This window comes from Antedon mediterranea, chromosome 3 (genome assembly GCF_964355755.1).
Source record: "Antedon mediterranea chromosome 3, ecAntMedi1.1, whole genome shotgun sequence".
Classification (NCBI taxonomy): Eukaryota; Metazoa; Echinodermata; class Crinoidea; order Comatulida; family Antedonidae; genus Antedon; species Antedon mediterranea.
In genome coordinates this window covers 13,246,304-13,267,132 of record NC_092672.1, presented here as the reverse complement: position 1 = coordinate 13,267,132, position 20,829 = coordinate 13,246,304, and the positions used below count along the sequence as shown (strand labels likewise).

At 34.1% G+C, this 20,829-nt stretch overlaps 1 protein-coding gene across 1 annotated transcript; it reads left to right on the top strand.

Moving 5' to 3' along the window:
* Window positions 1-652: 652 nt before the first annotated feature.
* Window positions 653-3,793, top strand: LOC140044060 (uncharacterized). Its single transcript, XM_072088540.1, has 3 exons — window positions 653-731; window positions 1,015-1,506; window positions 1,995-3,793. Exons 1-3 carry the CDS (start codon window positions 653-655, stop codon window positions 3,791-3,793), a joined length of 2,370 nt encoding a protein of 789 aa, XP_071944641.1.
* Window positions 3,794-20,829: the final 17,036 nt, after the last annotated feature.

Here is a 20,829-nt window from a genome sequence, read left to right as displayed (position 1 = left end):
TTGTGTCCTTGAAAATTGATTACTTAATGAATTACTAATATAAACAAACAGTATCAGGTAATCTACTCACTCTTCATAACAACATTATGAACCATTCATCATCTTCGTTCAGAACTATAAAAACTATAAAAATAATACAAAATATGAAAGTCCGTTTTGATGGTATTACTGTACCCATTATACAATCTTAACTATGTAAAGCCATAATCTGTCGGCCATCTATGGTCCCTTTGACTAATTCCAAAAAAATAAAAAATAAAAGATTTCGAAAAAACGTGGGTCATTTTGAAGTATCATAATAGTTATTAACTATCACCAAAAATTTTTCAAAAAAAAAAAATTATTTAACTGAAATACAGACGTTTTTTTGTTAAAAAAATAACTTTGACTTCCAGTCAAAGTTTTCAATCAAAACATATCCCATAATGAAACCCGCTTGTTTTGGCTACTATGTATGCATACTCATAAAACTTCCTCATGATCTGTGTGAAAATACCTTCTTAACCGTGACGACAATACAATCTACAATAGAGTTAGCATCGAAGTTCTGTTTAATTGCTTAAACATTAAACTAAATACTTCGCGAACCATTGAACCAGATATATATCATTTTCTTTAGTTGGACTACTGCTAGGCCTAGGCCTATCTAAATATGAATAAAAAAAGGTCCAACGAGGCTTCTCTTCTGCCTGATGCAGGTGTTTCGGCCGATGCCAGCAGTAACGAAAGTGGTAAGGTAAAATGTAGAACGTGTGAAGACTCGGTAAATGAAGGGGACAGAGCGTTAATGTGTGAAAGCTGTAATGTTTGGGTCCATTTAAGCTGTACAAAGTCGATTTCCGCTAAAGAATACAATGTTTTACAAAAGGGAAATAAATATCTAATCTGGATGTGTGATGGATGTGTGGAAGCACAGATGGGCCTGGGTAGGCCTAGCCCTAGCAGAGAATCTTTGGGAACTGGATTGTCTGGTGTTAGGAAAGCACTATCAACAATAATGCTCAAATTGGATAGCTTGGCTTCTGCAGTTGATATTATTAATAAAAAAAGAAGAATTTAGAAAAGTTAAAATAGAAAAATTAATTGAGGAGAAGGTCCAGATTGTGGTGCGAGACCATCGAGAAAGGGATAAGAGAGTTAATAATTTGATCTTTAAAGAAGTCCCTGAGGCTCCAGTTGGTGTTTCCCAAGAGGAAAAATCTAGTCATGACCAGGATAAAATAAATTCTATTCTTGATAAATTAAGACTTCAACCAAGCGAAATGCATATTTCAAGAATAACACACAAGGACGTGTCTGGTCAGAATAAAAATATCAGAAGGTCAAGAATGATAAGAGTGTGGTGTAAGGAAATAGCAACTAAAAGAGAAATTCTGTCAAGAGCTAAAAATCTTAAGAAACTAGAAGGATGGGAAAACAATGTATATATTTCACCGGATTTAACATTCCAACAAAGAGAAACCAATAGAAAGCTGAGAGTAGAGTTGCAGGAGCGAATTAGTGCAGGTGAACCTAATCTATTTATCTCCAGGGGTAAAATTATACAAAGACCCCAAGAAAATTTTCGCTGATCCTGTAAATGCAAATTATACAATGGAAGAAGAAAACATTAATTTTAGAAGTAATTTGTTTGATGGTGCAAGAGACCCTAACTGTTTTGAAAAAAATTCTATTAAGGTCGTATATTCTAATGTTGACTCGTTTTTAAGTAAAAAGAATGAGATGGAGATTTTGATTTCAATTAATAAACCAAGTATAATTATGTTGACTGAGATATTCCCAAAGAATCCAAGTAAGAAGAATTTAATGCAGGAGATTGATTTAAAATTGGATGGATATCAAGTATTTTTTTCCACAAATTTTGACGGTTAGAGGTGTTGCCATTTATTTAAAAGAAGATTTATGTGGATATGTGACAGAATCATCCAGTGGAGATATTGGAGATATTATTGATGTGAAACTTTCATTGAAAAACAATGATTCCTTACTTTTAGTTTGTGCGTATAGGAGCCCTAGTAATAGTCAGGAGCAGAACGTTTTATTTTTGGATAAGTTGAGTAATATATGCTGCACTAACTTTTCACATTTATTAATAACTGGTGATTTTAATTTTGGTAGCATTGATTGGATTAATCAAGCATCAGGATACTCTGATAGTCATGATGGAACAAATTTTATGAACTGGGTTCAGGATCATTTTTACTTTCAACATGTAACACAAGCAACTAGATTTAGAGATGGACAGAATCTTAGTCTTTTAGACTTGGTTTTTACAAATGAAGAGGACATGATCGATGACATTTGTTACAGTGCACCACTCGGTAAAAGCGATCACGCAGTATTAACATTTAAATTTGATTGTTACATTGAGTCGCAATTGTTAAAACCAAATTATCATTACGGTGATTATGTTCAAATAAATGAAGAACTAAAAAAGATTGATTGGAAGGGGAAATTTGAAAATGGTGGAACAGAAGAGTGTTGGAATTTGTTTAGTGAAATTATTGCAGAAACTAGTGGACGGCACATTCCCAAGGCAAAAAAGGGGGACAACAGTAAGGTCAAAGAGCCTCTTTGGATAAACAAGGATATGAAGAAAATGATAAAGCTTAAAAGAAAAGCATGGTTTAGGTATAACCATTGTCCGAGCAGATCTAATAAAGCAAAATTTAAAGATGCTAGAAATAAAGTAACATCCATGAAAAGGAAGGCCATTTGGAACTTTGAAAAAATGATTGCTTCCGAAATAAAACAGAAACCCAAATCATTCTGGCGATATGTAAACTCCAAAACCAAGGTTAAAGCGAGACTACCATCCCTGAAAGATGAGAACAATGTGGCACACAGTGATGATCAGTCCAAGACTGAGATACTTAATACTTTTTTTTCTACAGTTTTTGTAAGGGAAGATATTGATAACGTACCAGAGTTTCAAAGAAGAGTTTTTGATACAGTTTGTTCTGAAGTTGAAATATCACCCCAAATCGTTGAAAAATATTTAAAGAAGTTAAATGTGACTAAGAGTCCAGGACCTGATGGTATTCACCCTATGATTTTAAGAGAGTGCAGAGCTTATATTTCTGAGCCGCTAAGTAAAATTTTTTCTAATTCATTGAAAGAAGGTATTGTTCCTCGGAATTGGAAAGAAGCTCATATTGTACCTATTTTTAAAAAAGGAAGCAGGGTGGAAGTAAATAATTATCGACCTGTTAGCTTGACTGCTGTTTGTTGTAAAGTTATGGAAAGCATTATTAGAGATTCTTTAATTAAGCATTTTGTCAACAATAACTTATTATCGAAACATCAACATGGCTTTAGGTCCGGTAGATCCACAACAACTCAACTATTAGAGATAGTAGAACATTGGTCTAAGCCTTTAGATGATGGGCGTGATATTGATGTGGCATATTTGGACTTCCAAAAGGCCTTCGATTCTGTACCTCATATGAGACTGTTAAGGAAGGTTAAAGCTTATGGTATCTCCGGTAACGTCTATAATTGGATTCAAGACTTCTTAAAAGGTAGAAGACAACGAGTAATGTTAAATGGGACTTTGTCGAAATGGTATGTGATAAGTGGTATTCCGCAAGGAAGTGTGCTTGGTCCGATTTTATTCTTACTCTTTATCAATGACTTGCCTGAAGTTGCAGTATCAGAAGTTAAGATGTTCGCTGATGATACTAAAGTTTATGATTATGGGGAATCCAAAGAAAAATTGCAGATCTCACTTGATAATATGTTTAATTGGTCGACCAGATGGCAACTACCTTTCAATGCCAACAAGTGCGTCTAACAATTACGTCTAACTAGAGGGTGAGCTCGCTTCGCTCGCTCCCCTCTAGGAAGTGTAAACGATGGTTCTCGGAATGATAATGACTCGGGTAAAAAGGTTTTAGAAGGACGTTCTCCTTGTACGTTTTCTGTCGGTTATCATTATTGGAAATGCTTGACATTCGAAAAACTAAACCTACTCTGTTTCACAGTGTCTTAAATGATTAATAACATTTTAAAGTATAGTGTTTATTGTTTGGTAGGGCCCTTATAGGGCGGAGGTGGGGGAGGCAGAGTTCATTTGAGGGAGATGCTTATTCGAGGGATTTTTTTAGTTTTAATAATATCGTAACATTTATAATCAAATAAAATCCTCTAATAGATATGAAAAGTGGTAAAAAGTAATAACAAATGCTTGGTAAATTGTAGTTAACAGTGTGATGAATTCAATTACAAATAGTATATACAATATCGTGGGTATAAATGTGGATGGGCGTTTATTAGATAGTTGGGTAGGTGGGTGAAGGCGATTTTTTTCAAAGTGATATTTTATTGGGTAGGCGTTTATTCAAATAAATACCATCATAATACATTATTTAATTTAAACATCTTTTGAAACTAACTTCCGCGACAGTGTAGGCCGTTTCGGCCCAAGAAGGAAGATGTTTTAGATGGCTTGCAATATGGGCCCTAATGGGACACAGATAGCCTACAGATATTCCTGCCAGCTTACTCAATAAAACTTGGCTATCGGGATTTTATTTTTTAACTACTGTACCTTCACACGCGCGGTCCGATCCGAAAATAAACAAAAAACTAAAATGGCTATAGCCACTAACGACCAACTTAACTGAAACCAGGTAGTTGCAAGGTGAACCTGTGAACTCATCATAAACCCGGAAATTACTTTGACCGCGTACAATTGAAATTGAGTTGAAAATCTACCGATAAAATCAGAAATTTTGTTTTAAAACTCTTTATAATATATTCCTAAGATAGAAATATGGAACAATATTGTAATAGTGAAAACTGTTTTACATTTTGCGGCACATCGGAGATAGTTCAGGTAGGTATCCAAGGCAGAGATTTGTTCCAAAGTTTTTCTATTGTGCTCGCCTATGTCAGAATTAACCATAATTTATATATAGATTCTAAATTACAGATCTCATTTCTTTTCATGAAACTGAAACGTGACAGGAGACAGGACCACAATATAAAACAAGTGCATTTATACCTTATTGTGAAATCCTGTATAAATATGATGTTAAATAATAAATGCGTTATTGCTATGTAATTCAATGTCTGAACCTTCAGGGCCTCTAGTCACTAGTATGGTTGGTAAGTTTTCAACCTGTCAACATTTGGCAGAAGCTTCAGGGAAATACAGATACAGCTCATTCGCAAAATTATTCATAGGCAGCATTAACTCCTACTTCTCATCTCAACCGATTTCATTAGATATGTAACCCCTACAGATAGACCACCATTATACACTGGTTTGAAGAGTGCACATGGTTGTTGTATAAAAACTCATGTACTAGGGAAAGACAAGAATGCCTGGTGATGACTCTTGCCCGAGATGAGTAAAGGTGGACAGAGTGACATCAAGAAGCAATTATTATGTCGACCCGGTGAACTATATGGCTTTTGGACATGTAACATTGTGAAAATAGTGTTCAGGCCAGTGCTTTTGTTGAAACTGAACTTGTATTACCTATACAACCAGTGACACAAATATCTTAAATTGAAAACATCTCTAAAAGACAGAAGCACACTAATTCTGCTTTCTCTCTACAACTTGCTTCTACAAATGCAGACAGAGAAAGAGATTCTAAGTGAAGTATCATTGTGTTTAAAAGAGGCTGATCATAAAGATATTAACTTGAATACAGAGAGTCAACGAAATCTAGGATGTGGTTAAACTATATCCCTATATATGTCCGAGACACAAGAAACGATATCTGACCATATGGAAAGCACACATGCTTTTATCAAATATTTCTTCACTCATGACCACCTGAACTACGACCGGTTACTTTCGCTGTATCAATTTCAACAGATTACTGAAACAAATTTCAGATATTGGAGTTTATGAGAGGACATGTATGTGTGGGACTTGCTGGATTTACATCAATTGATCAGGGTCATTGAGTGTGGTATCATTGGAACAACACAAATTTATGATTTCATCAGAGCTGGCAAATTAAATCTAGTTGATGAGTTTAAAAGCCAACATTTAAAGAGAGATAATATCCCGATTAATAAAGAATGCTGCAATTCGCACAAAGGTGTTTGTTAGCCATGGCATGATGAAATTGGACAGAAAATGTTTGAGGCATTGATAAAAGTCTTGTAAGGCAAACTGTCTATATGGGATCCTAAGAAAAAGACGAATATGGCAAAAAATATATATGATGGTGAATACAGGTGACAAACTTATCAAAGTAAAACAGGACTCCTATAGAGATTATTTGACGGTGAAATGAGGTATTGCAGTACTTTTGCCAATTTGTTTCTGAACAAGCTTGTTGGGATCGCAGATCAGTCTGTGGAAGTTTGATGGATACAGTAGTAGTAGAAAACGAAGGAAGGTCAACTTACTGTATCGCATTCAAGATTAGAAATATTTCATTGAAGGCCTTTGGCAGAGTTAGTTGTCATTTAACTGAGGAAGTTTATGAGATGTTTTAATATGAAGAAGTGTACTGTCAGTAGGCCTACTATAGACCTCCTGATGGTCAACATTTTGTGTTAATCACCATGTTGTTGTCATAAGCATATCGTTTTGTGCATTTCAATCTAATTTTATTTAACTTACACACGTTTTAATAAGAAATTTAACCCATTTTTAAAAAATGGCGGCCATTTTGAAATTCAAAATGTCAGAATACTAATGAATATAGGTTTATAATAATTCTTATATAGCAGCAGAGAACCCATATGAACTTAAAATATTATTCATAATGGGTGTTACTTTGTCCAATATGGTACATTTATTGGATATTTTACGTATTGGCGGCCATCTTGGATTTGACACCCTTAAGCTTTTAAAAAAAATGGCAACATATTTTTTTCATTACTTTACATCCCAAAGACACTAAATCAGCTGGGATTTTGCTTTTAACAAAAAAATGACACGAAATTACATAGTGGCCTACATTATATCAACAACTTATCAGCTTCTTTAATAAGTGTTTAAGGTGAAGACGTGAATGTTGCCGAACTTCCGACAGCATAATACAATTAAGATAAACTTGAGTTTAATGAAATTGTCTTGCAAACATGTTTCGTTGTTACACCGAACAACATCATCTGTGCAATTCATTTATTATGCTTATGGTACTATGCGGCAACATTATTCACGACATCACCTTAAACACTTATTTAGGTGTCAATCAGGGATTTACGAAAGTTGGAAAAGCTCTCGAAAAAACCATAAAAGCAGCTGATATAAATTACTTCAACAAATTACCTTATTTTTTTATTTTTATATTATTATTAACAGAGGCATAATAATACAATTCATATAATATATTCTTATATATTTTCTGTAGATTCCGCTATAGAAAATGATACATTTCGACTTTTAGTTTTTATTCACTGCAAAAAAAACCCCCAAACATTTAATGTAGAAAAGATAAATAATAAATAACATTTATAAAGCGCAAGAGACAAAGGTTTCCAAGCGCAGTGTTTTCCAAGATCTGTGCAAGTAGTAGCGTGTGATTATGCTTCTCTGAAGAGATGAGTTTTGAGTTTAGTTTTAAAAGTGATTACAGATTTTGATGAGCGTATTTCGAGGGGTAGAGTGTTCCAGAGTTTTGGGGCTGCGACAGCGAAAGCACGATCACCGTAAAACCGAGTTCTGGAACGGGGTCCAGGTTTTAGAAGAAGTCTGCTGGATGAATGAAGCGTAGAGTTTGTTGACGGAATAATGATGTCACATATGCAAACTACATTATCGTATTACAAACATTAAAATGACAACCAAGTACATTTTATATATAAAACCTAAATTTCATTGAAATATTGATTATTATATTTATGTCTAACTGCCTCCGTCTCGTGAAATATTCAACGTTTTGATAGTTATAACAATTCAAACTCAATATTCAAACATTCACTATTTTGTATGATATTTTAAATGTTTGTGACAAGCTTATGCTGTTGTGACATAATTCATGTTGTTTTAATGTAATGATAATAGCGTTTTATTTTACTAATAATTGTTTAAATTTTTTTATGTACTAACGGTACGTTTAGCTATTAGACAGGCAGCCCAGAGACATTTGGTTAGATGAGCTAGGTACCAATATCTGACTATTTAAGTGATTTGGGGGTCACTTGAAGTCAATGAAAATGGGAGTCTGCCGGGTACCCCCTGCTGCGTCTAGACCGGGGGGACCCCGAAACGTGCTAAAAAATCGACCCAGGTTAGATGAGAGAGATACCACTTAATTTTACCACCATGGGATGCCCATTGGCATCCTTATACCAGTATCACAAACGATAGACTTGTTCTCTGCTACAAAAGGCCCGCCAGACCCCCCGAGGGAGGGCCTAAAAAGGGGTTAGCATAGATGAGTGAGGTACCACTCAAAATGAATGCCAAATGAACAAGTTGTGTTCATACAATACTAAATGGATAACAACAGACTAATTGTCTGCTGCACCGCAAGTGCCAGACACCCTATAGTTAGACTAGAGACCCCCTTTCCCCCAACTAGCCCAGCTTAGATATTGTAGATACAACCAGCAACCAATGCTATATGATTTAGCACATTGTAAGCAATACCAAATGACCTATTACAGACTATCTGTACACTGCTCTGGCCCTGGCAGACCCCTCTAAAGTTCGACTAGAGACCCCTTATTTCTCAACTAGCCCAGCTTAGATATTGTAGATACCACTAGCAACCAATGTTATATGATTTAGCACATTGTAAACAATACCAAATTACCTATTACAAACTATCTGTACACTGCCTTGGCCCTGGCAGACCCCTCTAAAGGTGACTAGAGACTCCATTTTCCCAACTGGCATAGCTTAGATATTGTAGATACCACCAGCAACCGATGTTATATGATTTAGCACATTGTATGAAATACCAAATTACCTTATTACAGACTATCTGTACACTGCCTTGGTCCTGGCAGACCCCTCTAAAGTTAGACTAGAGACCCCCCTTTCCCCAACTATCCCAGCTTAGACTAGAGACTCCATTTTCCAAACTGGCATAGCTTAGATATTGTAGATACCACCAGCAACCAATGTTATATGATTTAGCACATTGTAAACAATACCAAATGACCTACAGACTATCTGTACACTGCCTTGGCCCTTGCAGACCCCTCTAAAGTTAGACTAGAGACCCCATTTACCCCAAGTATAGTCTATAGTCTTTAGATATTGTAGATACCACCAGCAGCAAAAAAAAAAACCACCCAAAACAACATGTTTAATTGAATAAAGTTTAACTTTAATCGAACTAACACAAAACAATTGAAAATATATCACATCAATGACGATAAAATGACCATTACCATTCTAAAGGGAAAAATAGTTAAAGAGTTTCATTTAAAACTTATATAAGCCAAATATATATAACAAGTACGGATTTGGGTAAATTTAGCATTCCTAGCCTTTGTATGTCAAATATACATTCGTCTGTAACTCTTGGACCTACTTTAAGAGAAAGCTTATTAATCACCTTAATCAAATTCAGGATTGTAGTAACTTAATCTAAAGTGATTTGATTAATTAATAGTGGGTAATTTTAAATGCTGTATATTATAATCTTAATCCTGTATTCATATTTATATATATATATATATATATATATAAATCATACTGTAAATTATAGAAACAGTGCTCATATTCGGAACATGATCTCATAATCGCGTCGAGCATAGCTCATAGGCGAAAGTTCCGTATTTTTTAGTTGTATGAAAAAATGTCTCTGGCGGGATTCGAACCTGCAACCTCTCGCTTACAGGGCAAGTATCATACCACTAGACAACAGAGCCATGTGGTATTATCACAGATTTTCACCCACCAGATACATTTTCTCATACAACAAACGCCCTCACAATCAGTGGAGGCTTAACAAGTCAGAATAAATTCCAAATTTAATTCGCAACGGTTTTTTAAATAATATTGTGTATATGTAAATCAATGATGTTGCGTTGCACTGTGTAAATTGTCCTGTCTTCAACATTATGATGCTGTACTCTAGCTGTTCAACCAGTTTTCAGCTATTAAAAACAATTATCGTAGGAGGAGATAGGAAAATGCGAAGCCTCCTCGAATTTTTGTGGCGGGAATTTTTCAAGATGGACATCCATTAGACAGTGTATACCACGATCGGAAAACACTCCTATTTTGGGCAAATCGTTGAACCTAAATTCGTTTTAATCGTCAATAACTAATTATCTAACTTAATTTAATTAGTAAACAGGGTTACATCTGGTGGTTAAAATCAGTACCGAAAGTACGAACCAACTTTATATACCATCGAGTAAAATTTCTAGAAGTAAGACGCGATTTACCGAATTTTGCCCTCGCGTACCATCTAGGTCGTGCCCACAGATGGTTCTCGAATACACAGTAATTTCAGCGTAACAAAACTGGCGATTTCAAATGTACGTTCCGCAGGACTATAATACTATAATTGTCGTTTACAGAAACGAATAAATAGACACGATGATTTATGTAGTCAACTAAAATTAGCACCCTGGGAATTACTTCCGAAGGAGAAACTTATCACAAAATGAGTCCAAATTTTTGATTTGGACTCATTTAAAGAAACCCAATTTGTGTTTTGTATGTAACATTAGGGTTGAGGGATGGGAAAGCGGATAGGTACAAAGAGGAACAATTTTTAAATATATTCTTTATCCACTCAGTAACGAAATATTTTTTTCATGTTTTATACGCCTATAAATAATATACCTCTAAATACAGTAAAACATTTGCGATTTAATACTTTGTTAAAACTGTCACTGTCATAATCGATTAAAATATTAAATTACACGTCACGATACACCACTACGACGTGTATATTGTTGGTAATTACTAATTAATACAAACGTTGAGAAGGAACTGTCAGTATAAAGTGTATGTGTATATAATAATGTGTTTATATATCTAACAGTAGAGCCTATCCACAATCTCAGTAATAACGTTTATTTGTATATATTTTTTTATTACATCCAACAGTACGAACATTCACAATAAGAAATGTTCGATTCAAATGAGGACCAAAAATAGTTAATAGGTATTTACAGTATTGATCAAGTTTATTCTCAAATGGCCCATATATTTACCTACCGTATGTGTTAAACCAAGGGCTGATAAATCTACCTACTTGTGTTAAACCAAACTCTGGCAGACTGAGAGATTGGGATGTTCCATTCATCGCAAATCAATACATTTGTATAATCGTATATTAAATCTATCAAAATAGTCTTTTTTTTAAGAAAATCGGCCTGTCTTCAACATTATGATGCTGTACTCTAGCTGTTCAACCAGTTTTCAACTATTAAAAACAATTATCGTAGGAGGAGGTAGGAAAATGCGAAGCCTCCTCGAATTTTTGTGGCGGGTATTTTTCAAGATGGACATCCATTAGACAGTGTATACCACGATCGGAAAACACTCCTATTTGGGGCAAATCATTGAACCTAAATTCGTTTTAATCGTCAATAACTAATTATCTAACTTAATTTAATTAGTAAACAGGGTTACATCAGGTGGTTAAAATCAGTACCGAAAGTACGAACCAACTTTATATACCATCGAGTAAAAATTCTAGAAGTAAGGCGCGATTTACCGAATTTTGCCCTCACGTACCATCTAGGTCGTGCCCACAGATGGTTCTCGAATACACAGTAATTTCAGCGTAACAAAACTGGCGATTTCAAATGTACGTTCCGCAGGACTATAATACTATAATTGTCGTTTACAGAAACGAATAAATAGACAAGATGATTTATATAGTCAACTAAAATTAGCACCCTGGGAATTACTTCCGAAGGAGAAACTTATCACAAAATGAGTCCAAATTTTTGATTTGGACTCATTTAAAGAAACCCAATTTGTGTTTTTAGTCGCGTGGAAGCGACTCTATAGTTCACTATGTCGGTCGGTCAGTCTGTCTGTCTGTCTGTCTGTCTGTCTGTCTGTCGGTCTGTCTGTCTGTCGGTCTGTCTGTCTGTCTGTCGGTCCGGTATCACTATGCGTTTTATCGCTTTCTGACCTTATCGTGATATCAGTTTAATCTAGCTAGGTCAATTTTTCACAGTATATTCTTTATGGCCAGGAATCAATGTGGTTATGTTTTCACGGTGCGCAATAAAAAATTACGCGGTCTACGCACGATTTAACGAAATCACGTTTGTAATCATATCTTCACAACCATGAATCACAATTAAATAAAATTTGGTACTCATAAATTTCAGGGCATAAATCATCATATGGCAATACAATTACGTGCGTAGCGCATGTAACGCATGCGTACGCGCGCTTAACATTTTCAAAATTTATTTTCGATGAAATAAGAGTACATTTCAGGCAATTTTAAGCGTTTACAAAATTGCCATGAGTGCGCATATTTTTGCGCGCGCACTGCGCGTTAAATGTTATTGCGCACTCTTTTTGCCCGATTTCTGTTTTCTTGACTTACTTTTCAACTTGAAATTACGTTATACGAGCACGTCGAAAGTGACAGGCTACGCACGTGTAAATAAAAAAAAAAAAATGTTTTTAAACATTTCAACATTATTTTTTAAACATGTTCAGTAATTTTGGTCAGTATAGTTCACTATGTCGGTTGGTCGGTCTCTCTGTCTGTCTGTCTGTTTGTCTGTCGGTCTGTCTGTCGGTCTGTCTGTCGGTCCGGTATCACTATGCATTGTAGCACGCGACTTAATGGCTGTTGGCCTTGTTTATGTAACATTAGGGTTGAGGGATGGGAAAGCGGATAGGTACAAAGAGGAACAATTTTTAAATATATTCTTTATCCACTGAGTAACGAAATATTTTTTTCATGTTTTATACGCCTATAAATAATATACCTCTAAATACAGTAAAACATTGGCGATTTAATACTTTGTTAAAACTGTCACTGTCATAATCGATTGAAATATTAAATTACACGTCACGATACACCACTACGACGTGTATATTGTTGGTAATTATTAATTAATACAAACGTTGAGAAGGAACTGTCAGTATAAAGTGTATGTGTATATAATAATGTGTTTATATATCTAACAGTAGAGCCTATCCACAATCTCAGTAATAACGTTTATTTGTATATATTTTTTTATTACATCCAACAGTACGAACATTCACAGTAAGAAATGTTTGATTCAAATGAGGACCAAAAATAGTTAATAGGTATTTACAGTATTGATCAAGTTTATTCTCAAATGGCCCATATATTTACCTACCGTATGTGTTAAACCAAGGGCTGATAAATCTACCTACTTGTGTTAAACCAAACTCTAGCAGACTGAGAGATTGGGATGTTCCATTCATCGCAAATCAATACATTTGTATAATCGTATATTAAATCTATCAAAATAGTCTTTTTTTAAGAAAATCGGCCTGTATTCAACATTATGATGCTGTACTCTAGCTGTTCAACCAGTTTTCAACTATTAAAAACAATTATCGTAGGAGGAGATAGGAAAATGCGAAGCCTTTTCGAATTTTTGTGGCGGGTATTTTTCAAGATGGACATCCATTAGACAGTGTATACCACGATCGGAAAACACTCCTATTTGGGGCAAATCGTTGAACCTAAATTCGTTTTAATCTAGAAGTAAGGCGCGATTTACCGAATTTTGCTCTCGCGTACCATCTAGGTCGTGCCCACAGATGGTTCTCGAATACACAGTAATTTCAGCGTAACAAAACTGGCGATTTCAAATGTACGTTCCGCAGGACTATAATACTATAATTGTCGTTTACAGAAACGAATAAATAGACACGATGATTTATGTAGTCAACTAAAATTAGCACCCTGGGAATTACTTCCGAAGGAGAAACTTATCACAAAATGAGTCCAAATTTTTGATTTGGACTCATTTAAAGAAACCCAATTTGTGTTTTTTATTTAACATTAGGGTTGAGGGATGGGAAAGCGGATAGGTACACAGAGGAACAATTTTTAAATATATTCTTTATCCACTCAGTAACGAAATATTTTTTTCATGTTTTATACGCCTATAAATAATATACCTCTAAATACAGTAAAACATTTGCGATTTAATACTTTGTTAAAACTGTCACTGTCATAATCGATTGAAATATTAAATTACATGTCACGATACACCACTACGACGTTTATATTGTTGGTAATTATTAATTAATACAAACGTTGAGAAGGAACTGTCAGTATAAAGTTTATGTGTATATAATAATGTGTTTATATATCTAACAGTAGAGCCTATCCACAATCTCAGTAATAACGTTTATTTGTATATATTTTTATATTACATCCAACAGTACGAACATTCACAGTAAGAAATGTTCGATTCAAATGAGGACCAAAAATAGTTAATAGGTATTTACAGTATTGATCAAGTTTATTCTCAAATGGCCCATATATTTACCTACCGTATGTGTTAAACCAAGGGCTGATAAATCTACCTACTTTTGTTAAACCAAACTCTGGCAGACTGAGAGATTGGGATGTTCCATTCATCGCAAATCAATACATTTGTATAATCGTATATTAAATCTATCAAAATAGTATAGTAATAGAAAATCGGCCTGTCTTCAACATTATGATGCTGTACTCTAGCTGTTCAATCGGTTTTCAGCTATCTATATATAAATTTACGTAAGGGCAAAATTCGGTAAATCGCGCCTTACTTCTAGAATGTTTACTCGATGGTATATAAAGTTGGTTCGTACTTTCGATACTGATTTTAACCACCTGATGTAACCCTGTTTACTAATTAAATGGAGTTCGATAATTAGTTATTGACGATTAAAATGAATTTAGGTTCAACGATTTGCCCCAAATAGGGGTGTTTTCCGATCGTGGTATACACTGTCCAATGCATGTCTTGAAAAATACCCGCATACAATAATACGAGGATGCTTTGCATTTTCCTATCTCCTCCTACGATAATTGTTTTTAATGGATGAAAACCGGTTGAACGGCTCGAGTACAGCATCATAATGTTGAAGACAGACCTATTTTCTTAAAAACATACTATTTTGATAGATTTAATATACATTTATACAAATGTATTGATTTCCGATGAATGGAACATTCCAATAATAACTCTTTGCTTTAACACAAGTACCACCAGCTGTAAGTAAATTTATTGGCCCTTGGGGAATTAACCTAAAACCTATATATAGGCCCTGTTCAGACCCATGGCGTTAGACCGTTTTAGCGTACAACGTTACTATCAAGGTCACGTTACAAACCGCAGAGAAAAAAACGAGGTGTTCAGACCCATAGCGTACGATTATCGTTACAACGGAAGTACGTCATCCAGGTTGTTTCTAGTTGCATATTCATGTTCTCTTACCCACGTGTTTTCATCATTATTTCCACTCACTGTATATAGGCCTAGATCTCAGCCCTACAATTATGACAAAATTTGCCGTAAATAAAACATACCTAAGTATTTATTTAAGAAAAATATAGTAAAGCCAAATTTCTGTTTCTATTGTTTTTATTTTGTTTGTAGTAAAAAACATTTTCCCCAGGCTCTTGTGTTACGATAATAAAGCAGGCCTCGTAATGATGAAGAAAAACATTATTGTGATTAGTCTATCTAGTCCAGTCAAAGATATATATTCTTTGGTCCAGTCGGTTGAAAATAACCCTTAACTTGCTAATAAAAGGGACACAGCTCCTTTTGTTTGTTTACTGATTTTTTAGGAGTTAGGGGGTTTTCAGCATTAAACTTAATAATACTTTGTTAAAACTGTCACTGTCATAGTCGATTGAAATAGTAAAGTACATGTAACGATACACCACTACGACGTTTATATTTTTTGTAATTATCAATTAATGCAAACGTTGAGAAGCAACTGTCAGTAATAAAGTTTATTTTTATATTACGTGTTTATATATCTACCAGTAGAGCTTACCCATAATCACAGTAATAAAGTTTATTTGTATATATTTTTTTACATCTAACAGTATTCACAGTAAGAAATGTTTGTATATATTTTTTTACATCTAACAGTATTCACAGTAAGAAATGTTCGATTCAAATGACGACCAAAAATGGTTAATAGGTATTTGCAGTACTGTATTGTCAAAGTATTGCAAGTTTATTCTCCAATCCAAGGGCTCATAAATTTACCTACTTGTGTTAAACCAAACTGGCAGACTGAGAGATTGGAATGTTCCATTCATCGCAAATCAATACATTTGTAAAAACGTAAATTAAATCTATCAAAATAGTATTTTTAAAAGAAAATCGGCCTGTCTTCAACATTATGATGCTGTACTCGAGCAGTTCAACCGGTTTTCAGCTATTAAAAACAATTATCATAGGAGGAGATAGGAAAATGCGAAGCGTCCTCGTATTATTGTGTGCGGGTATTTTTCAAGTTGGACATCCATTAGACAGTGTATACCACGATCGGAAAACACCCCTATTTGGGGAAAATCGTTGAACCTGAATTCGTTTTAATCGTCAATAACTAATTATCTAACTCAATTTAATTAGTAAACAGGGTTACATCAGGTGGTTAAAATCAGTACCGAAAGTATGAACCAACTTTATATACCATTGAGTAAAAATTCTAGAAGTAAGGCGCGATTTACCGAATTTTGCCCTTACGTAAATTTATATATAGATGTCCCAAAAGGGTGCCACAATTAAAGACATTGTATCAGCTATTGCCAAATTGGCTAGATACACGTAAATTGATGTGTGTAATTTACTCACTATAACAAAAAAGGTAATTATGTTTCCGACAATGCCTAAAGTGACAACAACTGGAATAATCTTGTAACGCAAAATCCTCTCCCAGTCACTAAGAAGGAATATGTCTCTGAAGGCATCATAGTGACTCGTGTTAGATGTTGAATTTCCGTATTCAGATTTATCATAATATGATGCATTGTCGACTAAAAGAAACATTTGAAACTGGTTCTCGAATCTTCTATTTCACAATTAAAATGATCGTTTCGAAAGAAAAAAATTATACAGAGAAGTTGATAAATTGATTAGATGAGTGCTTACAAAGTACTAGATGGTGCGATAAAATCATGGAGTAACTTTACTCCATTCATGAAACACATTCATTCTGAATTTAGTTCATTTATCAAAATACTGAGTAAAATGGTGTGTTTAAAACGTATATAACAACTTCATCTAGTTAACTCAGCTTCGTCATTACTTTTATATTTTCTAACAAATCATTATTTTAAACAATTGTGCACGTAGAAAAAAATTGCATCAACTAAATTACTCGTTCAACAATAAATAGGCTTAATCGTAGGCATATTATTCTTCATTAGGTCTACCGTTATGTTGAATAGAATATTTATTACCGTTTTTAATTTTCCATACTTATTTCATTTTATCAGAAATAATACTCTAATTATACGATTAAATGTTGAAAAGGTTTAATATAATGGATGATCAATCAATAAACAATGCAACAAATCACCACATTGTACTCTCATTTGTTGTGCTATAATTGATTTTAAAAGAATCGGGATGTCAGTTGAAAATTTGGAAAAACGTTATTCCAAAAAGAAGATGATTCAAAGAAGTCTTATACTCTTTTTACACCGCCAGCAAAAATGCGGATCCGGAATTGTGTAACCAGAGTCGTACCCATGACGCAGAAATGCGGAAATGTAGAACGGTGTAAACGACGTAAAAAGTTACCAGGGTCGCGTAACCACCAGAGTGAGTGATGCGGAATGTACTCAGCGTCAAGTGAACCCGGAAAAAACCTGTGTACTTGCGTGACAGGGCGATATTTCGATTAATCTAGAACATTTACACGGGTTGGTATTTTGCAGTGTAAACACACGAAACCCGTGTCATTCCCGGGTTAATGAATCAGTTGTGAAATGGAAATTTATCCGGATACGACACGTGTTTGTTCTAAGCTAGGCGGTGTAAAAGAGGTATTAGTACGGAATTATGGCACATATGGAAACGTTGAACTGACATTTTCTCTTGTAAATATTCTAATAGGCCTAAAATAACTAAACACATTGCAACATGCGTCCTTGACACTACTGATTAGTGCAATAATTTACTAAATATACATCAAATAATCTTCTTCTTCTATTAATAGGAACATTTATGAATAATTCAAAATTTTGACACACTTTAATTAAAACTTATGTTGAAAGAATAAACCAGCTTGTTTGGAAAACAGCACAATTTAGTAACTGTAACCACTGGATTATAACAAACAAAAATTCTTTAATTAAACGTCTATCCTACATTATATATCAAAGGATTTACAGATGAATTTAAATATGTTTCAAATCGAAAAATAATCATCATTGTGGGCTTCATTCCGAAAATATAAATAATGTCACAAAAACTGTCCACAGTATTTTTCTAGTCTCCGGTTACCAGGAAGTTATGTCTTTAAGTATTAATACATGAATAACTGTCTTGTTAGATAGGTGGTAATCTTCCTGAAAAAGGGACAAGTTCACCGGGGTATCCGTCTACTCGTCTCGAATGATGAAATACGTTTTTTGAAAGTGTATATACTGGACCTACGGTTCATAGTCCTTATCCGAGAAGACTTGTTCGACAAACATAACTGGAGCGATGAATATTTAGGTCCTTGTCATTTTGACTTTTCATCGAAAGAATATATGCTGTTTGACTTGAATATGGATATTCAGATACAGGAATCATTCTTCAACTTTTTCTTAAAGATTTTTTTTTTCGAAATTGCCTTTACCATCTTTAAAATCAAAGCAATCTAACAACAGGACACTAAATCAAATCAAATCAACATTTATTTCTTCCAACATAAAATAAGATATCATCATGATTAAAAATAATGAGTAATAAAAGCGATTTCAGTGATGATAAGGCATAATATATAAGGCAAAGACATTGACAAATTGTAATATGAAGGAAGAGGGCAATGCTCAAAAAGTAACGCCAGATAAAAAACAGAAATTCTATTAATCAAATGACCTTGTGGCTAGCTAACCCTAAATGAAAGATATAAATAAGAATTTATCTCGCCTTGCGAAGATAAGAACTCGTGACAGTATTTTGATCTTATTATCTAACTGCGACAAATACCAACAGTACTGTACTATGGCCCGCAGCCACAGGTACAACTTTTGATCTTTGAAGCTCAGCATCCTGTTGCTAGATTGCCTTGTTCAAACTTATAAGCTGACCCTTACGTAAACGAGATAATGACAACATGTTATTTCAAATTTCAAAATGTATTGGTTGTAAATTAAACACCTATCAACTTTACAAACTACCACTACGTGCAGTTATTTTTCTCCGGATTGTGCTATAGAAGACGTCAACAAATGCTTGTCTAAAAGTTTCATTTACTACATTATATATCAAAGGATTTACAGAAGAATTTAAATAACTTCCAAAGCGACAAACAGTCACTAGCCAATTTAAATCCTTTCCAATAGAATCTAAAAAAATTAACGTAATAATGACATTCAATGGTGTCAAGCAGAGAACATAAACTGCGACTGTCACAAAAACTGTCCAGAATATTTTCCTCTCAGATTTTGAAAGTGGGTCCGTCTTGCAAAAATTCTTTACAGCATTTCTGGATTGTCTTAAAGAATAAATCATAAGAAAACATAAAGTTACAATAATCACATTAGAGAGTATATTAACAACAAATTGACAAATCCACAACGCTGTACAATCTTCAATGTAGGTTTTCTTAAAATGACACATAGTTGCGCGATTTGGGATGCCTCTATACATATCAGGCCAAGGCAGGATGATGTAGACACGTTCGTAGAGAATGACAAATTGTACACAATTCACCGACAGAAAAAATATCCATATAACTGCACATATTTTTACAGATCTTGAAAAAGTACCAAATCCACTTCTTTGAAACCAATAAGGTTTGCAAACTGCCATATAACGTTCAATGGAAAGCCAGAAAATCGTACACATTCCTACATGCCATGCAACAGTAGTAAAGTAACTCACCAGTTCACAATTTGAGTTATTCTCATCTATTTCGTCAATCGTTTACGGTACCGAAATTAACTTAAGGTCAAAAAAGGGTCCCACTATTAAAGAAATTGTATCAGCTATTGCCAAATTGGCTAGATACATATAAATTGATTTATGTAATTTACTCACTATAACAATAAATGTCATCATGTTTCCGACAATTCCAAAAGCGATCACAACAGGAATGATACTGTAACGTAAAATCGTCTCCCAGTCACTAGGAAGGAACATATCTATGTAATCATCATATTGACTCCTGTTAAATGTTGAATACGCGTATTCCGATACATCATAGGATGCATTGTCACCTGAAAGTGACATTTTTGTATTCCGGACTGATCTGTTCTGCAATTGAAAATTACCGTTTCAACAATTTGTACTGTTTATTATTGAAATGTATTGCTACTCTTAAATAACGTTACCATAACAGAACAATCACTCGCATCCAACAGAATAAATTCCCTCCAATGAATCAGTGTTTAAATGTTAAAATACATGGCAAAATAATAGAGGGCACTCTATTTAACAATTTTTGAGTATAATTCAGCAGGCAATGATAATTGAATAAAGATATCCAAAAGGCAATATTATACATGAATTAAAATAAACAGAATATATATAATAAGTTATAAATGTGAGGGCAAACTTACAATCTTAGGTGCTATAACAGATTAAAATATACAGTGTAGGTAAGTAGGTAAATTTTCTTCTTTTCTGAAACAACATAAAGGGTGTTATAGCTATGACAGTTTTCGCTTTAAAATATTCCTTTTGTACTTAAAAACAAGATTACGAACTACGTTCTTGACAATACTGAAATAATTAATAAATATACATCAGGTATAATCTATTGTC

Excerpts from the sequence above, each read along its gene's own strand:
- LOC140044060 (XM_072088540.1), top strand. The coding sequence starts at position 653 with ATGAATAAAAAAAGGTCCAACGAGGCTTCTCTTCTGCCTGATGCAGGT. Across the intron at positions 732-1,014 it reads TGCCAGCAGTAACGAAAGTG|CTTGGCTTCTGCAGTTGATA; the intron begins GTAAGGTAAAAT and ends CAAATTGGATAG. Across the intron at positions 1,507-1,994 it reads GCAGGAGCGAATTAGTGCAG|TTTGTGCGTATAGGAGCCCT; the intron begins GTGAACCTAATC and ends CCTTACTTTTAG.